Source organism: Polypterus senegalus, chromosome 4 (assembly GCF_016835505.1).
Source record: "Polypterus senegalus isolate Bchr_013 chromosome 4, ASM1683550v1, whole genome shotgun sequence".
Classification (NCBI taxonomy): Eukaryota; Metazoa; Chordata; class Cladistia; order Polypteriformes; family Polypteridae; genus Polypterus; species Polypterus senegalus.
Window position 1 is genome coordinate 79,798,181 of NC_053157.1, and position 27,663 is coordinate 79,825,843.

At 36.1% G+C, this 27,663-nt stretch overlaps 1 protein-coding gene across 7 annotated transcripts in view; it reads left to right on the top strand.

The window, feature by feature from the left end:
* The window catches only part of micu3a (mitochondrial calcium uptake family, member 3a), a 188,389-nt gene extending 165,323 nt beyond the window's left edge, over positions 1-23,066 (top strand). For 6 of the 7 annotated variants that reach the window (XM_039750913.1, XM_039750916.1, XM_039750917.1 and 3 more), the window contains one exon: positions 21,817-23,066. In XM_039750913.1, coding sequence (XP_039606847.1) covers positions 21,817-21,918 — 102 coding nt within the window. In that variant the 3' untranslated portion in view covers positions 21,919-23,066. Of the gene's footprint in view, positions 1-12,231; positions 12,301-21,816 lie in introns of all 7 variants that reach the window. The other variant, XM_039750915.1, reaches the window with a different exon arrangement.
* The last annotated feature ends 4,597 nt before the right edge of the window (positions 23,067-27,663 follow it).

Consider the following 27,663-nt stretch of genomic DNA (forward strand, 5'->3'; position numbering starts at 1 on the left):
TCGTTCTCGGTGGGGCGGACACTGCAGGCAGCATACTGTAGTGGAGGTAACTGTGTGGTGGGCGGGTAGTGAACTGCCCCTCGCCACCCCCATTCATTGTCAATAGCATGCCTGCTTGTACTGTTACGCACATAGCAAGAAGTTGTCAGTACATCAGACGTAAGGACGACGGGTGCCTTCCTGCTGTGATAACGTGTACAGCACTGTGCAGAAGAGCTCATCTTAACCTTTTGTCTTCACCCTTCAAGAATGTCTCTGAAACACAAATCTGATGCAAGTGCTGATGATACAGTAAAGAAGAGAAAAACGATCAACATTGAAAATAAAGTAGAAATAATAAAAAGGTCAGAGAGAGGTGAAACTCCATCATTTATTGGCAGAGCATTTGGTTACAGTCGGTCAACAATAGCATTTATTAAAATAATGTACCTGTTACGACTTATATACAAATTCAACTTAAGTACAAACCTGTTACAGTGCCTATCTCGTGCATAACTCGGGGACTGCCTGTATATAATATGTATGTCTGTGTATATGTGTGTGTGTGTGTGTGTGTGTGAAAACTCTGTAACAGACAAATTTGATATTCAGAATTAATCTGACAATTAAAAAGGAAACCTGTCAATTACAACAGCATGTTGTTTTGTTTTGCGAGTCTGTTCACTGTATGTAATATATTACAGCTGATGTAATATGAATTATAATCTTTTATATCCAAATACAATCCCCATATTTAGTATCATATCATTTGCTAGAGACTTTTACTGGTCCTAAAAAGCTTCTTTATCTTTTATAGTGCATGCAACAGTTTGAAAGTCAATAATATTTACCCTTTTCAAAAACTATTACAGTATTTTTATTTTAGTTATAGTTTTGTCTTAATTGCAACATCACCTGATGTGCTAGATGTTTTATTCATGCTGTGATCTTTCATTTATTTTTTAAAATTTTTACTATACTTAGTATCTGAGCAGATGGCTACATAAAAAATTGTACTGTGTTCCAGGTGGATTTCTTTTACTCACTAACAAAGCAGAACAGTATCAGTTCACACCTGAATAAGCGATAATATCAAGCGTTGCTTTGTAGATTGTTTACGATTGTATTTGTATGTGAAACACCTGTCTTTTTGATTTAAACTATAAAGAATATAGGAAAAATGATCTGCTAGGAAATCCTGTCAACATCAGCCCTTAGATGAATATTACTATATATTTATTCCTCCTTTTCCATTTGTTAGTTTTATGTCTCAACTTCATTTGGTTAGATTGCTATCAAAATACTGTCAACTAGCATGTTGTAATACTGTTTTAACGAGTAATTCAGATGTGTTTATAAAGTTTAAATCAGATGGGATTTAAAATGCATGTGAAGTAGCTTTTTAGTAAAAACACTATGTGAAATACAACACTGTGCTTATGTTGAAGGATTTGATTACCCTTGACTAAATATATTAAAATACTGTGTAAGTCTTCTAATTTTTTTTGCAAGCAATGGTACATTGTTACACAAGAAGCAACTAATACAGTGTGTTATAATGTATGCAGTATTTTTTGTTTTTATTAGTAATTGTATAAAAAAGGGTAAGGTGCAAGAGCAAGGTAAGCAAGTGTCATTATGGCAAAAATTAGTGTAAAAAAAGGGAAGCTGTTTAGTTTAATTATGAAAATACATTTATACTGTTTAGAAAAAAGTATTGTAAAATTAGTAATAATACTCTATATGTTTATACACCTTTGAACTAATTTTTAAAATTATGCTAGGTTAAACAAATGGTAATGTATTATTATCTAATCAGTCAGCCACATTAAAGCCACATGCCTAATAGCATCTAGGTCCTCCTCATGCTGCCAAAACAGCTCTGGCTCATCGAGGTGTGGGCTCCACAAGACCTCTGAAGGTGTCTTGTGGTATCTGGCATCAAGACATTTGCAGCAGATCCTTTAACTCTTATATGTTGCAAAGAGGGGCCTCCATGGACTTGTTTTTCCAGTTCATCTCACAGATGCTCGATAGAATTGAGATCTGGGGAATTTTGGAGGTCAGGTCAGTGCCATGAAGGAATGTACGTTGTCAGCTACAGTACTAAGGTAGGAGGTACATGTGAAAGTAATATCCACATGAATGCCAAGACCCAAGGTTTCCCAGCCTAAAAAATCACACTGCCTCCACTGGCTTGACTTCTTCCCTTAGTGCCATCCTGCTGCCAGTTCTTCCCAAGGGAAACAATGCACATGATCAAAAAGAAAATGTGATTCATCAGACCTGGGCACCTTCTTCTGCTTCTCCATATTGTAGTTCTGACACTCACCTGCACATTATAGGCGCTTTCAGTGGTGAATAGCAGTCAGCATGGGAATTCTGACTGGTTTGCAGCTATGCAACTTCATACGCAACAAGATATAATACACTGTGTGCTACAAATCCTTTCTCTCATGATCAGCATTACATTTTTTTAGCTTTTTGTGCTACAGTACCTCTTCTGTGAGACAGGCCATTGTCAAAATCACTCAGATACTTACACTAGCCCATTTTTCCTGTTTCCAACTGTGATGGGACAGGTCCTACTTCATCTTCCAGTTTTGGGAGCCTCTTGAACTCAACACCGTCAATAATGTAACCGAATGAGCTGACAGATGAGGACAAATCACACATAGAGCAAGGAGAGGGTGTGAAGTGTGTAAGTGTTATTCAAAAATCAAAACTAAACAGTGTCCAAAGTGCAGATTCAAAGTTGATAAATAATCCGTAAAAACAGAAAAATCCAAATGGTCAAAATCAGGCTAAAATGACACTTAACAACCAGCAACAGTCATTGGGACAAATGAGCCAAGCACAACTCCTTCCATGTCTCCCCAGCACATCCTTGGCTTCATCAGCCGTGGTCCTTTTACTCCCGACCCCCGTCTTGGCTGCCTCCATCGGTGTCTGCCAGACCGCTCGGGGTCGGTTGTCTTCTCGTCATCCTCCACATCCTCAAAGTTGTTTCTTGGATCCCTGGAGAGAATGCCACCTCAATCGCACCCACTTCTAACTTTCACTGCCCCAATGCCTCACTCTCGTTCTGCCAATCTCTTTCGCTTTTCCTCTTTCCTTTCATTCATTTCTTTCTCCTCCTTTTTTCTGTGCCGGCCCGTACTTGTATTGATTCATGGGCACAGAGCTTCAATCGTGCATCGTAGGAAGCCAATGAAGAAATTGAGAAAGATCGCGCCCTCACATGCAGGTGTGACTCGCCCCAATTACCTCATCAACTCCCCTCAGCTACGCAAGTGTGCCCACAGAAACTGACATGGCTAAATAGATTATTTATTAAAAACTGGCCATTCTTTCAGAGCCGTGGACCCTCTATATCACATCAACACATTGCCTTCAAAAACTTTGAGTGTTCACTTGTTGCCTAATATTTCCTTTTCCTTGGTAGGTGCCATTGTAATAAGATAATCAATGTTATTCAGTTTACCTGTCAGTAGTTTTTATGTTTTAGTTAATTAGTGTATATTTCTGGTGTTGTGTGCTCTGGCTCAATTTGAAATATACTATCATGAATAGCCAGCTTCTAATGTACACCCTGAGTTGAAAAAAATGCTGCAACAGAACCTAAGTTTACAACTCTGTGTGGTACTGCTGGGTTGCTTATTTACATAATTCATATTGGTGACAGGAGTACATATGAAAGGTGTTAAACTGTATTTTATACTAAAGTATTTAAAATATGCTGATTAAAATGTAGTAATAAGCCAAACAAATTAGTAAAAGTGAAATGTGATAAAATATGTTATTAGGTTTTAGGTGGCAAACTGCTAATATTCAGTGAAAAAATTTATAAACATTTGCAAAACCCAAAAAGATTTTATTTCTTTTCCAGAGAGGACTGTTGTATATAAATTAACACCTCAATGTCTTAATTTTGTCATCATTAATTTTGAAAAAATAAAATAAAACATTTCTTTGGTACTTGAGGAAAGAAAAAGTTCAACTTTCTTTTATGAGTCAATTATACTAATTATTCAGTTTCTTGACCATTTATTTAGGTAATTATGTGAACATTTTCCTTACTAATACAGTATAATGGAAAATTTTGTTTTCTGTTATTCTTCACAGACTGCCCTTGTGCTTTACAATTCTGCCACCTACTGTTAGTTAGAAAAAGATTTCACTCTTTCATATGCATGAACAAAGAAAACAAATTTGGAAAGTGTTTCATGTTTATTATTTACTAAAATATCATTTTATAATACAAATAGAGTAAATTGCCAAGTAAAGAGTGGATACTTAATTAAAGTACTCAGGAAGCACTTAGTAATGTAATAGTTGATTTTTTTTTTATTAACTATTCTAACATCTGTAGAATGTTAAATTATTTTACACTTTATTTTAGTTTTGGTTATCTAAACACAGGAAATAAACAATGTATAAGATGTATAGGTTCAGATTTTAAGTCAATAATGCAGAAAAATATATTTTAAGAATGGTATTAAAATAAAGATTTCAAAGTGGATGTGTCAGATGGACAAATATTAAGTAGACAGCTTAACACAAATGACCAGTAATTCTCTAAGCACCCTTGGATAATAAATACAAAGTCAAACAACCAGAGCTCATTGCCCATCTGACCTGAAATGTTCTGCCCCAGTCTAAACCATTGTTTAAACTTATGTTTTCCATCTTGTTTGTACCTTTAAAAGGCTGCTTTTTCTCCTAATGCATACTTTTAAAAGGCTGCACAGGACTTCCCAAGACAACCCCTAAGTACTAGCTTCTAGAGGTTCAGCTGCCTTCTTGGTGAAAATAAGCTTTACAAACATTTTATTTTAAATGAAAAAGTATGAATGTGTATGTGTGCATGAGTGTGCGTTGTTGTGGGCTATGACATTATACAGGGCTAGGTCATGAATTGTGCTTAGTACTGCTGGGACTTTAGCCCCCTGTAGCACCTGATCTGTATGGATGAATAGATAGAATTATTTTTACAAGCATAGAGCTTGATTATAATCATGTTCTTTATTTACTTTATAATTGGACACAGGTCAATTAACATGCACAGGGTCATACAGTGAGTTTAAGTAATAGACATAATCAGTGCTCTTGTGATTTACAGTGCAGTGCCATAATCAGTAAGCAGCACTACCTAGTAGTTTTCAGCACCACATGGGTCAAAACAAAAAAACTGTCACTTGTATAAGTAGTGCTTTTAGAAACACCCATTTTCAATTGACAGCATAGAAGTAGTGAATGCTAAATTTCCATTAAAAACTGAAAGGTTCCACACAAATACTAGGAATAATAGTGTATTGAGCCTTCTGAGCAGATTGCCATATCATCTTAGGATCACTGTTGAAGTACAAGTTGGTTTGACTAAGAACTATAGACTTTAGAACTTGAATATTGCAGAACCAGAAGAAGGACTATTATAGCCCTGTTATTTATTGCTTCTCAAAACTTTTGTTTTAGTATTCTGTACCAGAGGTAGCTTGCTGTGATTTAAGTCCACCAACTGGTACGATGAGTAAGATACAGCATTCATGAGTTTCTGGAGGACAAGAAAATAGTCTGACATAGTTTTGGAATTTAGTAAAGTAGTACTAGTAGTTCTGCTGTAAAGTCAATGTATAAAATATAAAGGACCCTAAAATAATATACAGGCAATGCTACAAAGATGGCCATTATCTTTGATCTTGATTTCTGCTTACAGTTCAAAAGCATGATTTTGGATAATAGCAGACCTACTGCTCCAAGTAAACACTTAAGTATAGCTCACTAGTGATGCGTATGTGACTGCATAGCATGTAATAGTTCTAGGGTGGGGCACTCAACCTTTTTTCTTGATGTACCACCTCCAGCAATTGAAATGTTTTATACCTCCATTGTTTCGCCCTTAAATTGTTAAGTACTAATCTTTTAAAATAGTAGGACTAGATGACAGTTATCCATTTTGCTATGGCCTGAACATAAATCTTTGGTTTAAAAAGCCACTTCCAGACACTGTTAACATCAGCTGTTCTTGACTGGGTCTCTCTTTGTGATTAGAACATTAGAACAATCTATACAAGAACAGGATATTCTGTCCAGCAATGGAACATCTGCATCTTATCTGATAAATGATCAATCACAGATCAAGTGACATGCCGGAGATGGCAGTTCATTGCCAAACTTGAACAAAGAGACATAACCGAACAACTAGGAGATTTTATGGACAAAACTTTGATACAGTAGTCAACCAAAAAGGATGAGATTATGAGAACCCAAGAAACCAATAGTAAGACATCTGTTCCTTCCGTTATAAACTTCTGCATGTCTTTGTTTCCTTTATCAGCTCGCTGCTATCAACCTGATCATAACTTTTGCTGTTATAGCAGAGATCTAGCAAAGGCTAGAGCAATCCCTTTAACTCTTACAGGACCCTTTGCTGGACTAGAAGAGTGGAAGACTCAACTATATTGGATTTAGACCCAATTTAGGAATTGGGTGCATTAAGTGCAAACCTTGCTAATATAGCAAATGTACAAGGAGAGGAAGACTTTGGTTAAAGCCACTCGTTTGTCTTGTTGAAAGTGGAAGCTTTGTGATAACCAGCTGCCCAACAGTTGTGATTTTGCTAGCAACAAGGCCCCCAACACAGTGTGTTTGAACCTCAGTGGGAAACCATACGGTGTAACCAAGGCTATGAAGCAGAAGAGCACCTGAACAAAGAAAGAAAGCCTGTTGAAGATCACTCCATATGTCTGGATAAAGCTGACCAGAAAAGGAACAAAGCTTCATCTACACAAGACCATAAGAACAACTTTGATTCTGAAAACTATTAATTGTAACTTAATAGATAAGATAAAGCCAGCTTATATATTATGGTACTGGTGTCACTGTAACTGAAGGGTAGTAACCTTGTTCATAAATTGTACAGATATCTTGATATTTCTGCTGTCCCAGGTGAAAAGTGAAGTACAGATCCTTCACTCAACCTACGTTAATTTGGCATCCCTGGTGTGGGCACCTTGTTAATTGTTTTAATTAATTAAAGGCATTGCCAAAGGCAAAACTGGTAATTAATTGAGTGACTATATTGATATTTTTCCTACAAAAGGCACAACTAAGGTGGTAGTTCTTTAAGTTTTCCCCTCCTTAATATTGCATTTGGGAGTTTTTAACAAGGAATTATGGATAGCCTTTTATGTGTGTCTACACTTTTTCTAAAAGCGCTCGAATTAAAACGTACAGTAGAGAGAATGGAATGTCATGGGATCTTAAATATCAAAGAAATATAGCTGTGGTATTGCATATTTTGCAACAGACTTAATCATAGCAGATTAAGTCTCATGTTTCATAAACAATGCTGGAAAATGACTTTCATTTTTACGATTTAAGGTGTATACAGCACTCGGGCTATTGAAATACTGATGAATTTAGAGTGGAGGATTATTTATTTGCAGATACATTTTAATTAAGTAAATTCTGAAGATAAAAAGCTCAGTAATGTGAGGACATTCATTTATAATTGAATGTTTTCATGAAAATTTTAGAATGAAGGTGATGAAAATCAAGTGTTTTCTCCATAATACAGTGAGCCTTTGAACTTGAATTGATATACAATATAATTAATTTACAAATTTTCTTCATATTCTTTTCATTGCAGTATGTTCTGTTTATAAAATAATATTAATGGGTTTAGATATTTAAGATGTTAAGTTACATATTAAGGCTTGTTCTGTGTGTTTTGTCACCATTGTAGGTTCTTTTATGTACACTAATACTAATCAAAATCTGTTATTAAAGAGAATTTGTGAATTTGTTTACTGTGTATGATGCACATATTACCTAAGCTGAAAAAATTATTTTATTTTCCAGTCCATTCTGCTGTCTGAGTGCAACTGCCTTTTGTCGTGAATAGCCTGTGTGAGAACATAAATAAAAAGTAAACTTTATGGAGGGATACATTAGAAAATAGTAAGAGAAAATGTACAGTAAGTTATTAAAAACGTCATGTAAGCATGAACAGTAGTAAGATTATCAGTCAAGATAATACCAATAGCAAGTTTTTGTCAGTTCTTACAGAGTTCGAGTAAAATAAAAAATGTGATTTAAATGTCAAAATATTAAATAGAAAGAATATAAAAGTAACTGAAAAGGTTAATCAATAGACATGATTACTTTAAAATATTGTCTTAAACAGATGAATAGATGGTGTCTTACAGGCAGATAGTTTTCTTGGTTGTAAAAATGCCAAAAGGCCAATATTCCAAAGGGTTTCAGCAGTGGAATACAGGGACAGCAGCAGGAGCAGATATTGAGGAGGACAGGCATCAGTTTTTTTTCCTTTTTCCAGGTAAGTTGCAAAATATTGAAAGCAACTATTGGAGGTGAGCAAGGTGAAAGTTTAAGTATGTACTGTAGCTAAAGTACATTTTTCAAGTCAGAAAGAAAATTCTGGATCAGTTCTAGTCTGTTAATTGTAATTTCCATTCAGTCAAGAATTAGCATATCATAGTCAACTGATCACACAGAGCTTCAGAATGAAGAAGAAAAGATACTTAAACCAACATTTTATATACTGTATCTGAGCCTGGAGAGCAAAGAACATTTTTTTATAAAAGAGAAGAAAGTTGAATGTATCCTGTTTTAAGAAGAATAAGTTTCACATCTTTATACAAACAGTAGTTCTTTTAAAATGCATAGTTAAAATTTCCAAGGCTGAACATCATTAGTAGGCATTTATTAAGCAGGAACTATGATTATAAAATCATCCAAAGACTGTTCAAGTACCATATTATCATAAAGTAGATTTATGTATATAGCATATATAATACAGTAAGGAGGAGATTGCACTCATGAGACTACGATAAACTTGATTTAAGTAAAACAATGAGGGGATTTATGAAGAAAAATAAATAAAGGTAGGTAAACCAGAAGGGTTAGTCAAAATACTGAATAATTACAAAAAATCCTGTGCCACTGTATGCTTTAATAATACAGATAAATGACCCTGACCAACTGATGGCTTCTACTTTCCCACATCAAGAACCGTACGATACATCCCTCTCTCTCTCTCTCTCTCTCTCTCTCTCTCTCTCTCTCTCTCTCTCAGAAATAACACTGGGCCACTTCCTTCTATCAGACAAGCTCTTTCCTCTCATTCCTCTAGAGTGGCAAACTCTGTTTATGTTGTCTATATTAACATGTATGACTCATTAACATGAAGCATCTATTTCAGCCAATACATTTTTTAATTAGAAACTAACAACATAATTATTGCAATATTTTAAGACCTCTTACTCCATAATTAGTTAGAAACACATTATTTTTGTGTTTTTGTTTCACTTTTAAACATATGATAGAACTATTACCTAAAAGCAGGGTCCAAGAGACAGTCCTTATTCTAAAGCACAAATTTGTGCAGGTTCTGTTTTCTAAAATTTCTGTTGATACAATACAATACAATACGATACAGTTTATTTTTGTATAGCCCAAAATCACACAGGAAGTGCCGCAATGGGCTTTAACAGGCCCTGCCTCTTGACAGCCCCCAGCCTTGACTCTCTGAGAAGACAAGGAAAAACTCCCAAAACCTTGTAGGGAAAATGGAAGAAACCTTGGGAAAGGCAGTTCAAAGAGAGACCCCTTTCCAGGTAGGTTGGGCGTGCAGTGGGTGTCAAAAGAAGGGGGTCAATACAACACAATACACAGAACAAATCAAATCCTTAATACAGCATAATAATAAAAATTTTAGAAGTACAGAGCAGAATTTAACAGTAGATTATTTCACATAATAAGATTTGGATATTTTTAGAGTCCTGGAGACCTCATCCATCAAGCTGCCTCCCCATTTGGCCATTCCACAGCTGAAACGTTGCTCCGATGATAGGACCCCTTTTTCCCATGATTCCTGTGATCCTCCATCAGGGATGACTTTACCATAGGCAGGCAAACAACTTGGCAGGTGGGCCGTGGCACCAATTGCCACATTTGGGTACCGAGAACAGAAACAGAATAGGTGAGGGTTAGTATTCAATTCTAACTATCATGTTACTTACTTTTTAGTGATAATAACTAACAACAGATATGCAGTATGTACAGTTAATCAGCAGCTCTAGTCAGGATATGCTAAACTGAAGTAGTGAGTCTTCAGCCGGGATTTAAAGGCTGAGACTGAAGGGGCATCTCTTATAGAAGCAGGAAGACCATTCCACAGTTTAGGGGCCCTGTAACTTAAAGCTCGACTAAAGCTCGACCTCCCACTGTTATTTTATTAATCCTTGGAATCCTAAGCAGACCGGCATCTTGAGATCTTGATCAGATGCCAATTCTTTATTTTATTTAAACATTGAATTTAAACACTGGATATCATGGCTGGTCTGTTCACTGGTACTGTGAGTGCTGTACAGAGGGGAGGCAGAACCTCTGCGTTTTTTTCCAGTTGATTCTGGGGTTCGTCAGGGGTGTGTTCTTGCTCCTACTCTTGTTCAGTGCTTGCATGGACTTGGTGTTAGGGAAGGTTGTGGGGTTCAATGGCTGTGGGGCATCTGTTGGTAAAGAAAGATTCAATGATCTTGACTTTGCTGACAATGCTGTGATTCTTACAGTGTCAATGGAGGCCCTGATCAGGGTTCTCGAGAGACTGAGTGAGGAGTGTCTGGGCTTGCGAGTGTCCTGGATAAAAATCAAGATCCAGAACTTTAATGCCCTCTTGGGCACAGCCATCAGCAGTGTGTCTGTAGAGAGAGTGTTGACCTTGTTGAGAGATTTACTTACTTTGGCAGTGACATTTATGTCTCTGGTGACTCTTCCTATGAAGTCACTAGACGGCTTGGGAGAGGCATGGGGGAAATCATGAGGTCTCTGGAAAAGGATGTGTAGTGCTCCCGATATCTGTGCAAAAGGACGAAGGTCCAAGTCTTTAGAGTCCTGGTGCCTCCTATTTTGCTACTGTATATGGTTGCAAGACATGGATGCTATCCAGTGACCTGAGATGAAGAGTGGACTCCTTCAGTAAGTACTGTGTCTCTTCAGATAATCCCTGGGTAGCTCTGGTTTGACTTTGTGTCAACTCAGTGGTTGCTGACAGGGTCCCCGAATGAGTGACATTACCTGCATTGTGAGGGAGCATCAGTTATGCCACAATGGATATGTGGCACGATTCCCTGAGAGTAATTTGGCCCACAAGATCCTTATTGGTTGAGGACCCAAGTAACTGGACCAGGCTAAGGTGACGCCCACGTAACACCTGGCTGTGGCAGATAGATGGTCATTTCCAGAGGGTGGGACTGGACTACATGTCTACCAATCAGGATCCTTCCAGAGCTGTTTCATCACGAAGTAGGTGTGTCAACACGCTGTATCAGTGCATGCTTCCTGACCTGATTGTTTAAATTATTTAAACAAATTTTGAGTTTATACTTTTCTCTTTTAAGAAATGTAAAAGATATTTAAAATGGGAATTGTATAAAAAATACTCCATCACACAAATTACCCATTTTCCATAACTCCATTTAGAAAAATATAAGAATAAAGCATTAGTAAACTGCAGTCCTGCTCAATATATGTCAGTATGTTTGATGCAAAAAGTAGAAATCTTAATAATCAAAAATTCCATAAAAACGTCACCTCTGATTACATGATTGTTTTCCACTGATGTGTTGCTTTCATGTGCTGACATTTGACGCCATGTATTTTTCTAATTTGTTACTACTTTTGAATGGGCTTGGGTGGTATATAGATTTTTTGATGACTTTAACTTGGACCAAAGTGAGCAAGTGTGAATGTCTATGTAAGTCTCCCCTCCAATAGCTGAGGTACTTTCCAGGATTACTTCCTGCTTTTCACTTAGGCACCAACTCTCCAACTCTTTGAAATGGAATTAGCTGCCCAAAATGGATATATGGATAGGTTTCTATGGATCTTGAAATAGTGCCAATTTATTTTCATTATAGATGTGACTTAATTTAATTCTATTTATTGTTATAAAGACATTGTATTATACATTTTTCTGTTACTAAGTTGTTTTCCTATTATTACAGACCTACATAACTAACATTGTATTTATGTATATTTGTGTGTCTGTGTTTGTTTGTCCAAAACTAATGTGCTTTCATTCTTTTAGTAAAACAGAGAATAACACCCTGGTTTTGTTTCCTTTTCCCAACAATGCTTACTCTTCTGTGACCATTTCACTCTTTCTGCTTGTTGCTGCCCACTGCCCTACTTTCTGTGTACTTCCACTACTTCACATGCATTCCAAAGGGATATAAAACTGTTCAGAGATATACAACCTTCAAATCTTGCATGAAGAAGGAGCTGTCAAGCAGATAAGTATGCTCAACTTTTATAAACAATAAGCATGCAATGTCTGAGTTTGGCTAATTGTTCTCTGTTCATTGCATATCATTAGCTGATATTATATATTTTTTAAATTTTTAATTTAAGTTTATACTTTTTGGTTTTCAAATTATATACAGTATATAAATTGTATGTATATATAGGTATATATTACATGCATTATTTGATTGTGAGCTTAGAATAACAAGCACAGCAAGGAATTCACTAAACATGTTAAGCAATGTTCAATGCAGACAGGTAAAACCTGTCACTTTATTTTTTATATGCAGTTTATTTGAGTTTAAACCAGTTATTCATAATGTATATTGTGTCACATACCTGACCAGTTAGTTTGTTTTAAGATGATCTGTTTAATCTACAGTCTGAATAGCTGATTTCTTTTCTAAAAACAAATTAGTAAAAAGAAATAACCAAACAAAACTTGTTTATCAAAGTTAAGATTAACTGTTTATGAAAACGACATTTATAGTGGTGTAGTCTTTCTGGACTAATACTCCTACCAGTTACATTTATAGCAAAATACTGTAGAAATGAGGTTGCAGCTTACATCTAACAAAGTTCCAGGAAAAATTAAATGAATGAGTAATCATTGCCCTTATGAAAAGTAAGAGTCTAGTTGAACTAAGCCAACTAGCTATATCAGTCCATCCCTGGAAAATATGAAATACAGTGCGTTAAAGGAGATCCATGATTGTGGTTCAATTATAGAATGGTAGTGAACTGTGTCACTTGTGATGCTGGTGTCCACCATTCACTCTGAAAATAACGAACTTGGTCACATTGGTGCAAAGTAAAAAAACTGAAAGAGTTCTAGCCAGCAGACCTTGGTGATTGCCACACTTACAATAAACAAAATAAGAGGATTAATCCACTTTTTTGCATCATTGAAACAATTTTTTAATGATAACATATTAGAAATATCTATATCTTTTATTGGTAAGTACAGGTAAATTTCATCATCTTGTAAATGAAAGAGCAAGGTTTTTAAATAATTTCTTTTTTTGTTTTATGAAAGAATCAGTCTTAACACACAAAACAGGTTTGGGGCAGCCACCTGTATATTGTCCCTGGCTGCAAAAGGGTATAGTAAACAGAAGTGACATCAGTCTGTGTGCTAGAACCGGAAGTGATGTTGAATCAGGCAGGTTTTCCCGTATTTGGCCTGCATAGATAACAGAAGTACACCCCGCCACTCCCAAACCTAGTGGGTAATTACTTCATTTTGGTCACTCAGCTCCCCCCTAGTCACACGTGTGTGTGTGTATATATATAAATATGTATATATATATATATACTCAGCAACAAAAGAAACGTCCTCTGACTTTCAACTGGTTTTACTTTCAGTAAACTTAATGTGTAAATATTTGTATGAACACTAAAAGAGTCAACACCATAAGACATAAACTAAAAATGTTTCACAATGTGTCCCTGAATGAAGGGAGGCTCAAATTCAAAAGTACCAGTCAGTATCTGGTGTGGCCACCAGCTGCTTGAAGTACTGCAGTGCATCTCCTCCTCATGGACTGGACCAGATTTGTCAGTTTTTGCTGTGAGATGTTACCCCACTCTTCCACCAAGGCACCTGTAAGTTCCTGGACATTTCTGGACGGAATGACCCTAGCCCTCACCCTGCGATCCAACAGATCCCAGACGTGCTCAATGGGATTGAGATCCGGGCTCTTCCACTGCGAGGATGATCAGCTGTCCTTCCTGTCTCCCTGTAGCGCTGTCTTAGGCGTCTCACAGTGCGGACATGGAGCCACATCAGCAGTATATGTATAAGTATATATATGTGTGTGTGTGTGTGTATGTATATATATATATATATATATATATATATATGTGTGTGTGTGTGTGTATATATATATATATATAGAACTGCCTTAATTCTACGTGGCATTGATTCAAAAGGTGTTGAAAGTATTCTTTAGAAATGTTGGCCCATATTGATAGGATAGCATCTTGCAGTTGATGGAGATTTGTGGGATGCACATCCAGGGCACGAAGCTCCCGTTCCACCACATCCCAAAGATGCTCTATTGGGTTGAGATCTGGTGACTGTGGGGGCCATTTTAGTACAGTGAACTCATTGTCATGTTCAAGAAACCAATTTGAAATGATTCGAGCTTTGTGACATGGTGCATTATCCTGCTGGAAGTAGCCATCAGAGGATGGGTACATGGTGGTCATGAAGGGATGGACATGGTCAGAAACAATGCTTAGGTAGCCCATGGCATTTAAACGATGCCCAATTGGCACTAAGGGGCCTAAAGTGTGCCAAGAAAACATCCCCCACACCATTACACCACCACCACCAGCCTGCACAGTGGTAACGAGGCATGATGGATCCATGTTCTCATTCTGTTTACGCCAAATTCTGACTCTACCATTTGAATGTCTCAAAAGAAATCGAGACTCATCAGCTCAGGCAACATTTTTCCAGTCTTCAACTGTCCAATTTTGGTGAGATATGCTTCCCATGCGGTGCTCGATTGTTTGCTTGTCTCTGCCTCTCTCTCACCCTCTCTGACATTCTCTGCGCCTGACGGAGGGGGTGTGAGCAGAGGTGCTGTTTTCACAGAGGCTGTTTGCTTAAAAGATACTGACGCTCCTCTAAAAAAATGCCGCTTTATTGCGGTGCTCGGCATATTTAAAAGCACAAAAGCACACATATTGATTTTTTGATTGTTGCTTTAATCTCACTCTCTCCCTCTGACGTTCTCTGCGCGTGACGGAGGAGATGTGAGTAGAGGGGCTGTTTGCACAGAGGCTGTTTGCTTAGAAGATACTGATGCTCCTCTAAAAAATGCCGCGGCAAACTTAAAAGCACACGTATTGATTTTTTGATTGTTTGCTTTTCTTTGCGAGCGAGCGAGCTCTCTCTCCCTCTGAAATTCTCTGCTCCTGAAGAGAAGAAGATCTATTTGCGTTCTTTTAATTGTGAGAAAGAACTGTCATCTCTGTCTTGTCATGGAGCACAGTTTAAACTTTTGACTAAAGGGTGTTATTTCATGTCTATAGGACTCTAATAATGTTAACAGTGTGGGAGAGTTTATAAGGGCTTAAAATATATAAAAATAACTACAGAAACATATGGTTTCTACTTCGCGGATTTTCGTCTATCGCGGGGGGTTCTGGAACGCAACCCCCGCGATCGAGGAGGGATTACTGTATATGTGTGTGTGTTGTATATATATATATATATATATACAGTGGTGTGAAAAACTATTTGCCCCCTTCCAGATTTCTTATTCTTTTGCATGTTTGTCACACAAAATGTTTCTGATCATCAAACACATTTAACCATTAGTCAAATATAACACAAGTAAACACAAAATGGAGTTTTTAAATGATGGTTTTTATTATTTAGGAAGAAAAAAAAATCCAAACCTACATGGCCCTGTGTGAAAAAGTAATTGCTCCCTGAACCTAATAACTGGTTGGGCCACCCTTAGCAGCAATAACTGCAATCAAGTGTTTGCAATAACTTGCAATGAGTCTTTTACTGCGCTCTGGAGGAACTTTGGCCCACTCATCTTTGCAGAATTGTTGTAATTCAGCTTTATTTAAGGGTTTTCTAGCATGAATCGCCTTTTTAAGGTCATGCCATAGCATCTCAATTGGATTCAGGTCAGGACTTTGACTAGGTCACTCCAAAGTCTTCATTTTGTTTTTCTTCAGCCATTCAGAGGTGGATTTGCTGGTGTGTTTTGGGTCATTGTCCTGTTGCAGCACCCAAGATCGCTTCAGCTTGAGTTGACAAACAGATGGCCGGACATTCTCCTTCAGGATTTTTTGGTAGACAGTAGAATTCATGGTTCCATCTATCACAGCAAGCCTTCCAGGTCCTGAAGCAGCAAAACAACCCCAGACCATCACACTACCACCACCATATTTTACTGTTGGTATGATGTTCTTTTTCTGAAATGCTGTGTTCCTTTTACGCCAGATGTAGCGGGACATTTGCCTTCCAAAAAGTTCAACTTTTGTCTCATCAGTCCACAAGGTATTTTCCCAAAAGTCTTGGCAATCATTGAGATGTTTCTTAGCAAAATTGAGACGAGCCCTAATGTTCTTTTTGCTTAACAGTGGTTTGCGTCTTGGAAATCTGCCATGCAGGCTGTTTTTGCCCAGTCTCTTTCTTATGGTGGAGTCATGAACACTGACCTTACTTGAGGCAAGTGAGGCCTGCTGTTCTTTAGACATTGTCCAGGGGTCTTTTTTGACCTCTCGGATGAGTCGTCTCTGCGCTCTTGGGGGTAATTTTGGTCGGCCGGCCACTCCTGGGAAGGTTCACCACTGTTCCATGTTTTTGCCATTTGTGGATAATGGCTCTCACTGTGGTTCGCTGGAGTCCCAAAGCTTTAGAAACAGCTTTATAACCTTTACCAGACTGATAGATCTCAATTACTTCTGTTCTCATTTGTTCCTGAATTTCTTTGGATCTTGGCATGATGTCTAGCTTTTGAGGTGCATTTGGTCTACTTCTCTGTGTCAGGCAGCTCCTATTTAAGTGATTTCTTGATTGAAACAGGTGTGGCAGTAATCAGGCCTGAGGGTGGCTACGGAAATTGAACTCAGGTATGATACACCACAGTTAGGTTATTTTTTAACAAGGGGGCAATAACTTTTTCACACAGGGCCATGTAGGTTTAGATTTTTTTTCTCCCTAAATAATAAAAACCATCATTTAAAAACTGCATTTTGTGTTTACTTGTGTTATATTTGACTAATGGTTAAATGTGTTTGATGAGCAGAAACATGTTGTGTGACAAACATGCAAAAGAATAAGAAATCAGGAAGGGGGCAAATAGTTTTTCACACCACTGTATATATATATATATATATATATGTATATATATGTATATATATATATATATATATATATATATATATGTATATGTATGTGTGTGTGTGTGTGTGTATATATATATATATGTATATATAGTATAGTGTGTGTGTTTATCTCTCTATTATAAAAGAAAATCTTGAGGCGAGACTATTGCCAAGAGATTTTTTCAAGTCCCACCCTCCTCTCAACCATTTCAGGTTAACAGCCTACGCCCATGGTCCTCTCACCTCTCATTCATGTGAATACTTTTGTCAGACACAGAGCTCTCAGCTTTTATAAATTTAGTTAATTCCAAATATTGTTTTTACTGAAGTTTTACAGTAAAAGTGTAAGTTTAAAAAGTATTTGCGTGTTAATTTCAAAGCCAAACAGAACGAAAACATATAACACAACAAATACCTCTAACGCAACATAAAACATAATTTTCTTTCAATTTTTTGCATTTTACTATGGTTAATTACTGGCTGTAATATAAAATAGTTAGGTCTATTATGCATATGTAACAATTCCCATGAAAATAATAATTTGTTTAAATTGTACATCCGCATCCCCATATGCAGAGCCTCCTAGTGTGTGTGTATACTGTATGTAATATGTAATACATATAATGTGTCTCAAGACTGAATCCTGCTGTTTCTTTGTGAATAGGGTAAAAACATGGTGAACTTTTTTGACAGTTTGTATAATATACAATGAGGTTATTGTTTCAATGCTACCTTTATTTGTAGGAGGTAAAACATAACTTAACAATTGGTCTTGTACATGAGAATATTCAACTATCATTATTGTTGTTTTAATAAAGGCCTCATAACATAACAAACACTTAGCTCATTTATAGGAGAAAACATAATAAAGTAAGAATTATATGTTGTTTCATATTCTGTTTCTCGTTTTTGTTCATTTTTTCATACCTGTTACAGTAATAATACACAAATGGCGGTACAGGGCATTTCTGCAGGTCCATGGGTTTAAATCCTGTGATAGTCAATGCCCTTCAACCCCCATTCTATGGATATTATCAATTATTCTAGTTTTCTCCCAAAGATATGCAGGTTATGTTGATTGCTGACAGCAAAGTGGCACAGGGTTAACGTGAATGTCTACAATGAAATAAGCAAGTTTGGGAAGTAAATAAATATTTCACCCAAGAAGATGATTATTGCCAAAATGAATGCAGAGCCATACATAGATAAGTAACAGTTGCCAAATAAGAAAAAAAAAAGTGAAAGTAGTTTGTTACCATTCAAGTTATTTCTCACATCAATATTACTGAAAGACGAAAGTATCATGGATTAATTTGACATTTTTGGCCATCAGTCTACACTAAATTACCCTTAATCAATCACTGAGTGAAAACATGTTTTCAGGAAAGTTTAAAAATGTATTAAAAATAAAAAATTTAAATCACTCAATTCATGTAAGTATTTATACCCTTAATTCAGTACTTTGAAGAAGCTCTTTTGACAGACCAATGGGAAAAATGTCAAATTTAGCCATTTAAAATTAAATTTACAACACATTAAAGCATGCTGAAAGTGAAAAGATCTGCAGTGTTTGTGACCACCAGAGTGCTATGAATGTATACTCTCCTGTACTTTCATGAACTGATTAAAGTGGTATAAACTTTGTGACTAACTGAACTATATGAGAACGTTTGAAAACAACATTTATTAAACTGACATCTTTACTCTGTGAAATTGACTATTTGGGAAGTTTGAAGGCTTTTACGTTATTTTTGGTCTGGTGTTTGTTTGCTCATAATTGCAAACCACTGGGTGGGACACTTTCAGTGAAATTACTAAGTACACCATCACTTAAGACAAGAAGTATTTGACACTAATGAAGGCATGCCACCATCCTTTCAATTACTGAGAGAAGGTTGTAGCTGTGATTTTTGCTTTTTTAGCAGTATGGTTTTTCTCAGCTCTCTGGCATTGCTAATTACTCTGTTTAGCTGCTGCTTTTGTGTGCTTATATGCTTCACAAGCAATGCTGTTGTTATATATAATATTGCTACCTTTTCTACCAGCCATTTTTATTAGATTATTAGTTGTGTTATTACTTCTTCTTTTTGTCATTGTATGTACAGTTGCAATTAGAAATATTCAACCCCTCACCTCAAAAGACATTATATTTATATGAATCAAGGTTAATGAAAATATGACAAAAAGCCTAATTAAATAGTAAAAATTTTTGACACAGAGTTATTTTGAGAATATAAATTGACTTAAGTTTGAGTTCAAATGAAAAATGCAACTTTTCCTAAATGTACATGTACTTTATGGAGAATCATTTAGCCTTTATAACTTCTAACAGCCGTTTTCAGTAAGTACTGACAAGCTTCTTAACCCCTCTCTGTTCGAATCTTTGCCCATACCTCACGTGCAAAAGCCTCCAGCTTATTGATGTTTGATGGCTTCCATACTACAACTGCCTTCTTTAAATCCCACCAAAGATTTTTCAATCGGATTTCAATTTGGAGACTAAGAAGGGTCACTCCAGGATATTCCAGGATTCAATTTCTGAACAGAAATCATTACGTTCCTCTTTATAATGGCTAGGTATTTCTAGGAAACCATGATGCCAGTTACATGGTCAAGACTGCCAGTTCCTGCAATAGAAAAACGTCACCACATCATCAGAGACCCACTTCCTTGATTGGCTGTGGGGATGGTGTTCTTTTGGTCATAACCCTTGCCTTTCTCACGCCAGACATACCTTTGGTCCATATGTCCTAACAGTTTCAACTTAGTTTCATCAGTTCATAAAACTGTTTCCCAAAACACTGCAAGCCTATCCAAACTTCTCCTGGCATATTCTAGTTGACTTATGATGTCCTTCATGGTCAAGAGGGAATTGTATCTTGGAGTGTAGCCATGAAGTCCTTGTTTATTCAGTGTTCGGTTTATAGTTGTCACTGAAGTACTTGGCCTGGCCTTCATCTGGTCATCCTGTAGGTGTTTTGCAGTAACACGGGGGCTTTACTTAGTTGTCTTGACTAAGTTGTTAATGGCTCTTGATGAAATTTTGGGCCTTTTTCTCAGCCTGGCAGGTTTGCAGATATTGCCATAAGTTTTAAACTTCCTTATAATGCTACCCATGGTGCCTCTTGAAATGTTCGATTTTTGGGAGATCTTTATATACCCAATGCCCTTCAGGTGCAGTGAATAATTTCCTCTCTCAGCTTTTGCGAAAGCTCCTTTATCTTGCCCCTGATTGCAACTCACCTTTATCACCTTCATGGGTGGTGTTTATATGTGCATCACAGTTCATTATTGAATTCCCAAGGGCTTAGTTATGTTTTAGCTCCACATTAAGCCATACAAACTAGCAGGTTTTAAAAACAGCAATTTTACTGTATATATGGGTTTAATAATTGTGACATGGCAATATTAATAAAATATCGTATTACTCATGAATACACTATATTATACATTTTCTTTGTTTATTTTATGGATAACGTGGCTAATAAAAGAAGTTCACAAAAGCAAAATCTAGCTCTTTAAAAAAAAATTTAATTGGTATATCCTTACAGTCTTCAGGCGGTTAAACTTTGCTGCACTTTTTTAGTTGGCTGAAATTAATTTTAAATGTTTTAGTTTGTTGATTCAGTCTACTAGAATACTTCAAAATATGCTGCGTTATTTTCATTTTCTATTTTTTCCATTTATCAGTATATTTTGGTTCTATTTCAGAATTTCGAATCAAATTAGTCTTCACCACTTGCTGGTAGTTCATTCTGAGAAAAAGAAAAAAATCATCATGTTTTTGAATTTCTATCCTTGTGTACTAATAAAAGTTATTTACAAGTATGAGTAAATAAAGTGATCTCTTTCTGGTTTAGACATCAATATGTCTCAACTCTTACAGCTTTATTTTCTAATGCAAATATTTTCAATAACATATGGCTATTTCTCCAGTGCATTTAAACTTACTGTATATTTAAATTCTCTCTCAAATAAGTGGCCTGTCCACCACTTAACAAATGTCTCTTTTTTAGTAGAAGTAATGATATATTAGTATACATGTAATTTTAAAACACTGCTGCCTCATAGCTTCATGAGGTTTGAAATCCAAGCCTGGCACTGCCAGTAAAGTGTTTATATGTTCTTGAGTGAGGGTTTTCTCCTTGTTCAGATCTTCTTTTCACATATTAGAGACAAACTTCTTAGTTTAATTGGCAGCTCTAAATGAGCCAAATGAGTCTGAGTATGTAGTGTGTTCTGTGATGGACTTCTTAACCATTCAGGATTGATTGCTCTCGTGTCACTAATAGTAGCTAAAATAGTATACTAAATAATTGGCTTTTTTTTAAGGTATGCAGCAAAATGTCTTACATTATGAAATGCATATTGGGTATGTTATTTTTATGCAAATTATAATTTTACTGTATGTGTGATGTACTTGTCATCTTATGCAGACCTCAAATTTTGTCACAGTTTAGGTATATACTGTATTATAATCTATTAACAATTTTCATGTTATTAAATATGCAGGTATGAGAAGTATTTTATCATGATATTAAAAAATGAAATATTACAGTGATGTACTTTTTAATAGCTTAGTTAGTAATAGATGCTTTATAATGGATACCTACACTAAAGTGTAACCAATATGTTTTGTGTTTCTTCTAACAGGTAACGTATGCAGATAGTTCTGTGCCATTTGCCACATGTGTGAAGACAGAGATTGGAAAACATTTCAGACATCTGAGACGGCGATATGAAGAAAACGTTTAATTTGTACTTTATAAAAAGGGCTTGTGGCTAAATACATAGTATTGTATGATATTTAATTCGTAAACCATCTCTGACAAACAAGTAGCAATCTATATTCTGGTTTTGAAGATACAATGCATTTTTTCAAGCATTTGCACTTGGTTATAAGGTGTACCTCACTAACTGAAGAACAGTCTATAGTTTTGTAATTATTCTCTATTTATTTGAAACTATTTATCAAGCAAATACTTTTTTGATTACTTATGTGCCTTTTACTTTAGACTTCTACTTTTCTATTGTGCAGTGAAAGATCTCTTATGAAATGCTTTAATGAAGCACATTGTCTCTGAATTCAATTAGTATAGTATATTGAAGTTTAGTATAAAAGTTAACATTTTTGTGCTTTCCTTTATTTCTGTTAAAATATTTATTGCATTTCAAATGTGCAATTTTCAGCTTTTTCTCTTTTTATAAGCCTGCATGACATGACAAATTTCAGCAATAATAATGAATGTTTTCTATATTTATTGTATTTTTAGTGTATATAATTGTTTAATTTGATTTTTCATTCTAACTTATAGCTATTTATAACCCAGTTATTTTGTCATGCTCCTTAGGTTTGCATTCAAACATTAAAATATAACTGGACATATATTGCTCATATATTTACTGTATGAAAAATAATTTTAGGTTGAATGACTTATTCACTATGTTAAATGCATGAATACACCTACTTGTGTAATTTGTAAGAAAATATTTTTGTTTTTGTCTTCTTTACCAAAAATCTAATTTTATCTTAAAATAATTATTCAGTATGCAGTAAATATCTTATTTGATAAATAGATAATTCTTTTGCTTTTATTAATTAAGGTCATGTTTTTCACATTTATTATGACTGTATATTATAAAAAATAGGCCTTTGGGTAATAGAACTTGCATGGGCCTCATAGTGTTAATGACCAGGCAGCACTGCAGCTCTCATTAATGTGCTGATGCAGGAGTACAGTACATTTATGTTCCATCTGTCAGCAAAAGATCTGAATTACTACAAGATTCCATGACAGTAGCAGGTCATCCACTTATGTGGAAGAGACCTTGTTCATACAGAGTAGCTATAGGGCTTTAGGAATACTTTATATTGTTTCCTTTGAAAGTCAAATAAAATTATTGGCAAAAAAGTGTATTCTACAGATATCTTTTATAATATTAAATTTAATGACATCTTGGATGTGTAAACATTCAACATGGAAAATAGGTACACATTTTGTTTATGATCACCAGGGTCCTTATGCATAACGCCATGTGTAGAATTCACACTATAACATGACATAATCACAAAAGCGGAAATGTGCTTATGCACAAAAAAATCCAAATGCATAAATCTGTGTGAACGGCAACTTCCACGTTCTTCCGCTACATAAATCCTGGTCAGTGTGAAAATGAACACACGTACACGCGCCTGCTGCCCCACCCCAACTCCTCCAAGAATTATGCCTCTTTGAATATGCAAATCAATATAAATAGCCCTTAAGCTCAGTGCAAAAGCACAAGGGAAAATAGAATTTCAGCGAATACGAAGTGGAAGCAAGGAAAAATGTACTATTTGTTGGTTTAAACAGTGGTATAAACAACAAAAGGAAGTTGATCGAGTGACATAGTGTGTCGGAGAAACTCGAAAGCTCGCACAGTGCCCGAAATAAAAAAGAAGTTGTCAGATATCAAAGTTGCCGCAAAGGCGAGTCGTAGCCCACCGTCTGAGTGTCATATGAAATCTTATTAGGGTACAGAGAAGAAAAAATAAGGCACACAGTGGGGGAAAAAAGTATGAAATGTCAACTTTGATTTCGAAATTTCCACTTTAATCACATAGTTTATTTTGTCATTAAAGTAGAACATCATAAACTTCATCCTAAAATTGTTTCATTTACTAGTTTCTCAAATCCCATCGTAACTAAAGTAACACGTTAAATACTTTGTTTTGTATTTGATCTTCTATGTGCTCTAGCTGTGTGAATCACTATGTGCTTCAGGACTTTCTCTTCCAGGACACAGAATCCATTACTTTCGTGATATTACAACTCTCTGAATAATTAAAATACTGAGATGTATATGTGATATCATTTTCATGATGATGGGAGTTAAAGCATGTTATTAAACATTGGAACACGGTGTTGCAGTGATTGTTCATGTCTCACGCAAGATGCTTGCTGCGCCATGCGCAACCTTCAATGAAATACTTTATTGTAGCAGTACTGTCTCTTTCAAACGTACCAACCTCCAATTCCTGCCCTTACTTTTCTTTCTCCAAATGCCCAAATGCCATACAATCAGCTCTGTAATAGACGTTAAGCCATCTGTAAGCTTAGGGTGCTGATTCTTCAAAACGTTTAAAGAACATTGAAATATCTTCGTAGTATGTGTTTAATTATTCTATCCATCTATCTATCCTTCCAGTGTTGCGTCAGTATCAGCAAGAATACAGTATGAGGCAGGAACAATCCATGAACGGAGCGCCAGCGGCTCACTAGCGCTGCAGCACCGTGTCCTCACATGTTTAATTATTTACAATATAGATCAGTGTTTCCCAAACTCGGTCCTGGGAACCCCCTGTGGCTGCAGGTTTTTGTTCCAACCACATTCCTAATCAGTGACAACACCCAATAACACTGATCTCGTTTAATTAGCTAGTATTTATTTTTTGACATTCAGAAAAGCATAGCAGCATGATTTGTACATTTATAAGGCATTTATAAATATTTCTGCTTTTGCTATAGAATTAAATGCTCAACTCTCTTTTGTTGATTTCATTATGCTTTGCCTTTTCTCTGGCAGTTTTCCCCCCTTCGTTGTATTTTAATAATGGCAATTTAAAAGGAGCAAATCAGACACACAGGCAAACAATAGTGAATAATCAAAGGCTGCAACTACTTTAGAGTCAAACCCAGTAATTAGTAAATAATGGAATAATTAAACAATTAGAACACCTTGAAAAGTAGAATGAAAATCAAGAAGAAAATACTGTTAAAAAGAAAAAAATACATTATTCCTATATAACTGCTTGGTACATTTTAGTATTTTTTTGTAGCTAACTTAGTTTTCTAATTTCTGTATTGTTCCCTAAACACACAACTTGGGAAATATCAGTTCACTTAATTAGCCCAGGAGTTCAATTAAAAACAGAAGCTGGTTGGAACAAAAACCTGCAGCCACAGTGGGTCCCCAGGACCGAGTTTGGGAAACACTGATATAGATTATTTAAATGAAGTTAAAGTTTTATCTGTATAATATAATAAACATATTTTGCTGCATTTCATCTTAAAAATGATAAAAAATGGTTTTGCAATATTATAACTGTATCATAAGTTTACAGTGAGGCAATTGTACTTTTAAGTACAAGCAGTTCTACAAGGAGCACTTGATGAGTATTGAGTATGTTTAGAGTTCTTGGGATGAAACTGTTTCTGAACTGCGAGGAAAGGCTCTGAAGGGTTTTCCGTATGAGAGCAGTTAAATGGACAGCATGGCTGAGGCAGTGTACACTGATAATTCTCTTTCTGATCAGCTGCTGTACAGCTGTGATTCACACACAGATACAGTGATATAAATACTCCGAGTGGTGCAGTGAGAGTAATATGGAAAAAGATGATCCGATGTGGCAACCAATAACGGGAGCAGCTGAAAGAAGAAGGTGCAGGGAGAGTAACAACGCTTAAAGCAGTTATGGTATTTGGAATAGTTTAACCATTCTGTGGACCATTATATTGTTACAGTTTAATTACAATCAGATGCATTAAACTAATAAACAATATACTGTTAATTTCAGTGTATTTATAAAGCTGCGGCAGGGATGTGAATCTAAAAAAGAAAGGATAACCACACAGGAACAGTTGCACTGCTTTGATGCTGGGTGCCGCCAGTCTGCAAACCCGAGCGCAGAACTTGCGTACGACAGATTATGAGCTACCGTGGAAATGTGTGGCATTGCGACAAGTTTAGGTTTTATACATCGCAATTTCAATGTGGAAACGTTCTTACGCAACATTTTTGTGCATATGCACCGTTTATACATGAGGCCCCTGGTGAGAGACCGGAGTTCAGAGGAATGTCAGAGCAACATAGCTGAGCAGAAGATAAGCAAATGAATTGGGGCAGATAGTATCATTAAATACAAGGAAGAGTCTATAAGTCAAAAGATGGCATTGGAACCAAACATCAAAGGCAAAACAAAAAAAACAAAGTCATATTCAATTATAATGTTGCAAAGTTCTCAGATTAACCTGTTTTGTTTACCCCTAACTAACAGTGATATTTGTCCATTATTAAAAAAAAAAAAAAATTTTTTTGATGCCGGATGCTTTGGGCTACTGTCTTGTATAGGCAGAACAAGAATATAGCAACAATAAGCAATATGGCCAAGAGCGTGCAAAGATTTGCACAAAATCGTCAACAACAGTTTTAAATCAAGGAACCAAACATATTTCCAGAGTAAAAAAGTGTCTAAACGTAATCAAAAAATGACATGAACAGAATCTATACATGACCAAAAACATATGTAGATTCATTACAGTGAGAAGGACTGATCAAGATTATTGTAACTCTCGAGCATTACTGCAAAGTGATAGAGTCCTTGTTTTCCTAATTCTCGGGTAGTATCCATCACCTTCATGTACATTCATTTTGGAGAAGGATATTGTTTATTGGCAAAACTAGCATTCAGAAGATATCTAATTCTGAATTTCAGGTGGCATACTAGCACATATAAGAATATATTTTAAAACTAGAATCCCTGAAGCCTACAAAAAAAACTTGTCATCCCGGCCCACCTTAAATCCCTTTGCACCTCTCCATCAGTGTCTTTGTTTTGTAAATATGCCAATCAGCACAAGCAGCAAGCAGCCTGTTGTCCCATCCCCTGCCTTGATGGAGCTCAACGCGGGCTCAAGCCAAGGCTCCTTATCTGTGTGTAAGGTTCCTGGAGTTGTATAAGGTAAATGATATAGTATATCGCTTTTTGGAATACATGCATTTCATGCGTGTTCCGTGTCTACAAAGATCTGGGTAAGTGTAGGATGAAAGGAAATACAAGGCAATAATTGCTGAACACATACCTAAAGCAGAAACTTTTTCCATGTTATATTAATAATGACATGAAGTGTTTAATGTGTGAAGACTTTAGCCCAAATATAAACGTGTGCTTTTAGTCAAGAATATAACCAAAGAAAATAAAAGCATTTGATTTACACATTGCTGTCAATGAGTTAAATACCCAAGCTCAAATGTCAATCGATAGGGAGTTTATACATATTCTTAAATGGTGCAGAGGCAAGAACCTCTGCCTTATAAACCAATGGTCCCAGGTTCGAGACAGGGCACTCTGTGTTTTGAGTAGTGAGCTGCTGTTATTATTATTGTTACTATAATATAATGAAAACGTACATTTGATGCGAGTTTGTAACACCTGGTGTAAATTTTGGCAACTTGTAAAAGTTAGCACTTGTTTTTTTATTCAGTTTTATTCTCCAAGTGACATTCACATGGTACAACGAGCTTGTCTCTCCCTCTCTGAGTTGATGGCATTTGTCTCCATTCTTTTCACAAGAGCAGCGATGACCACAATGGGTGCTGTGGCTGATACCTGCTCAGAACTATTTTTTGTACCAGCAATCAAAAATACAATGTCCCATGACCTCTATCAGACTGGACTAAGGCAGGACCGTAACAACAGATAGCTTCTTCTTAGTGTTTTCACTGGCTAATAAACTGTTG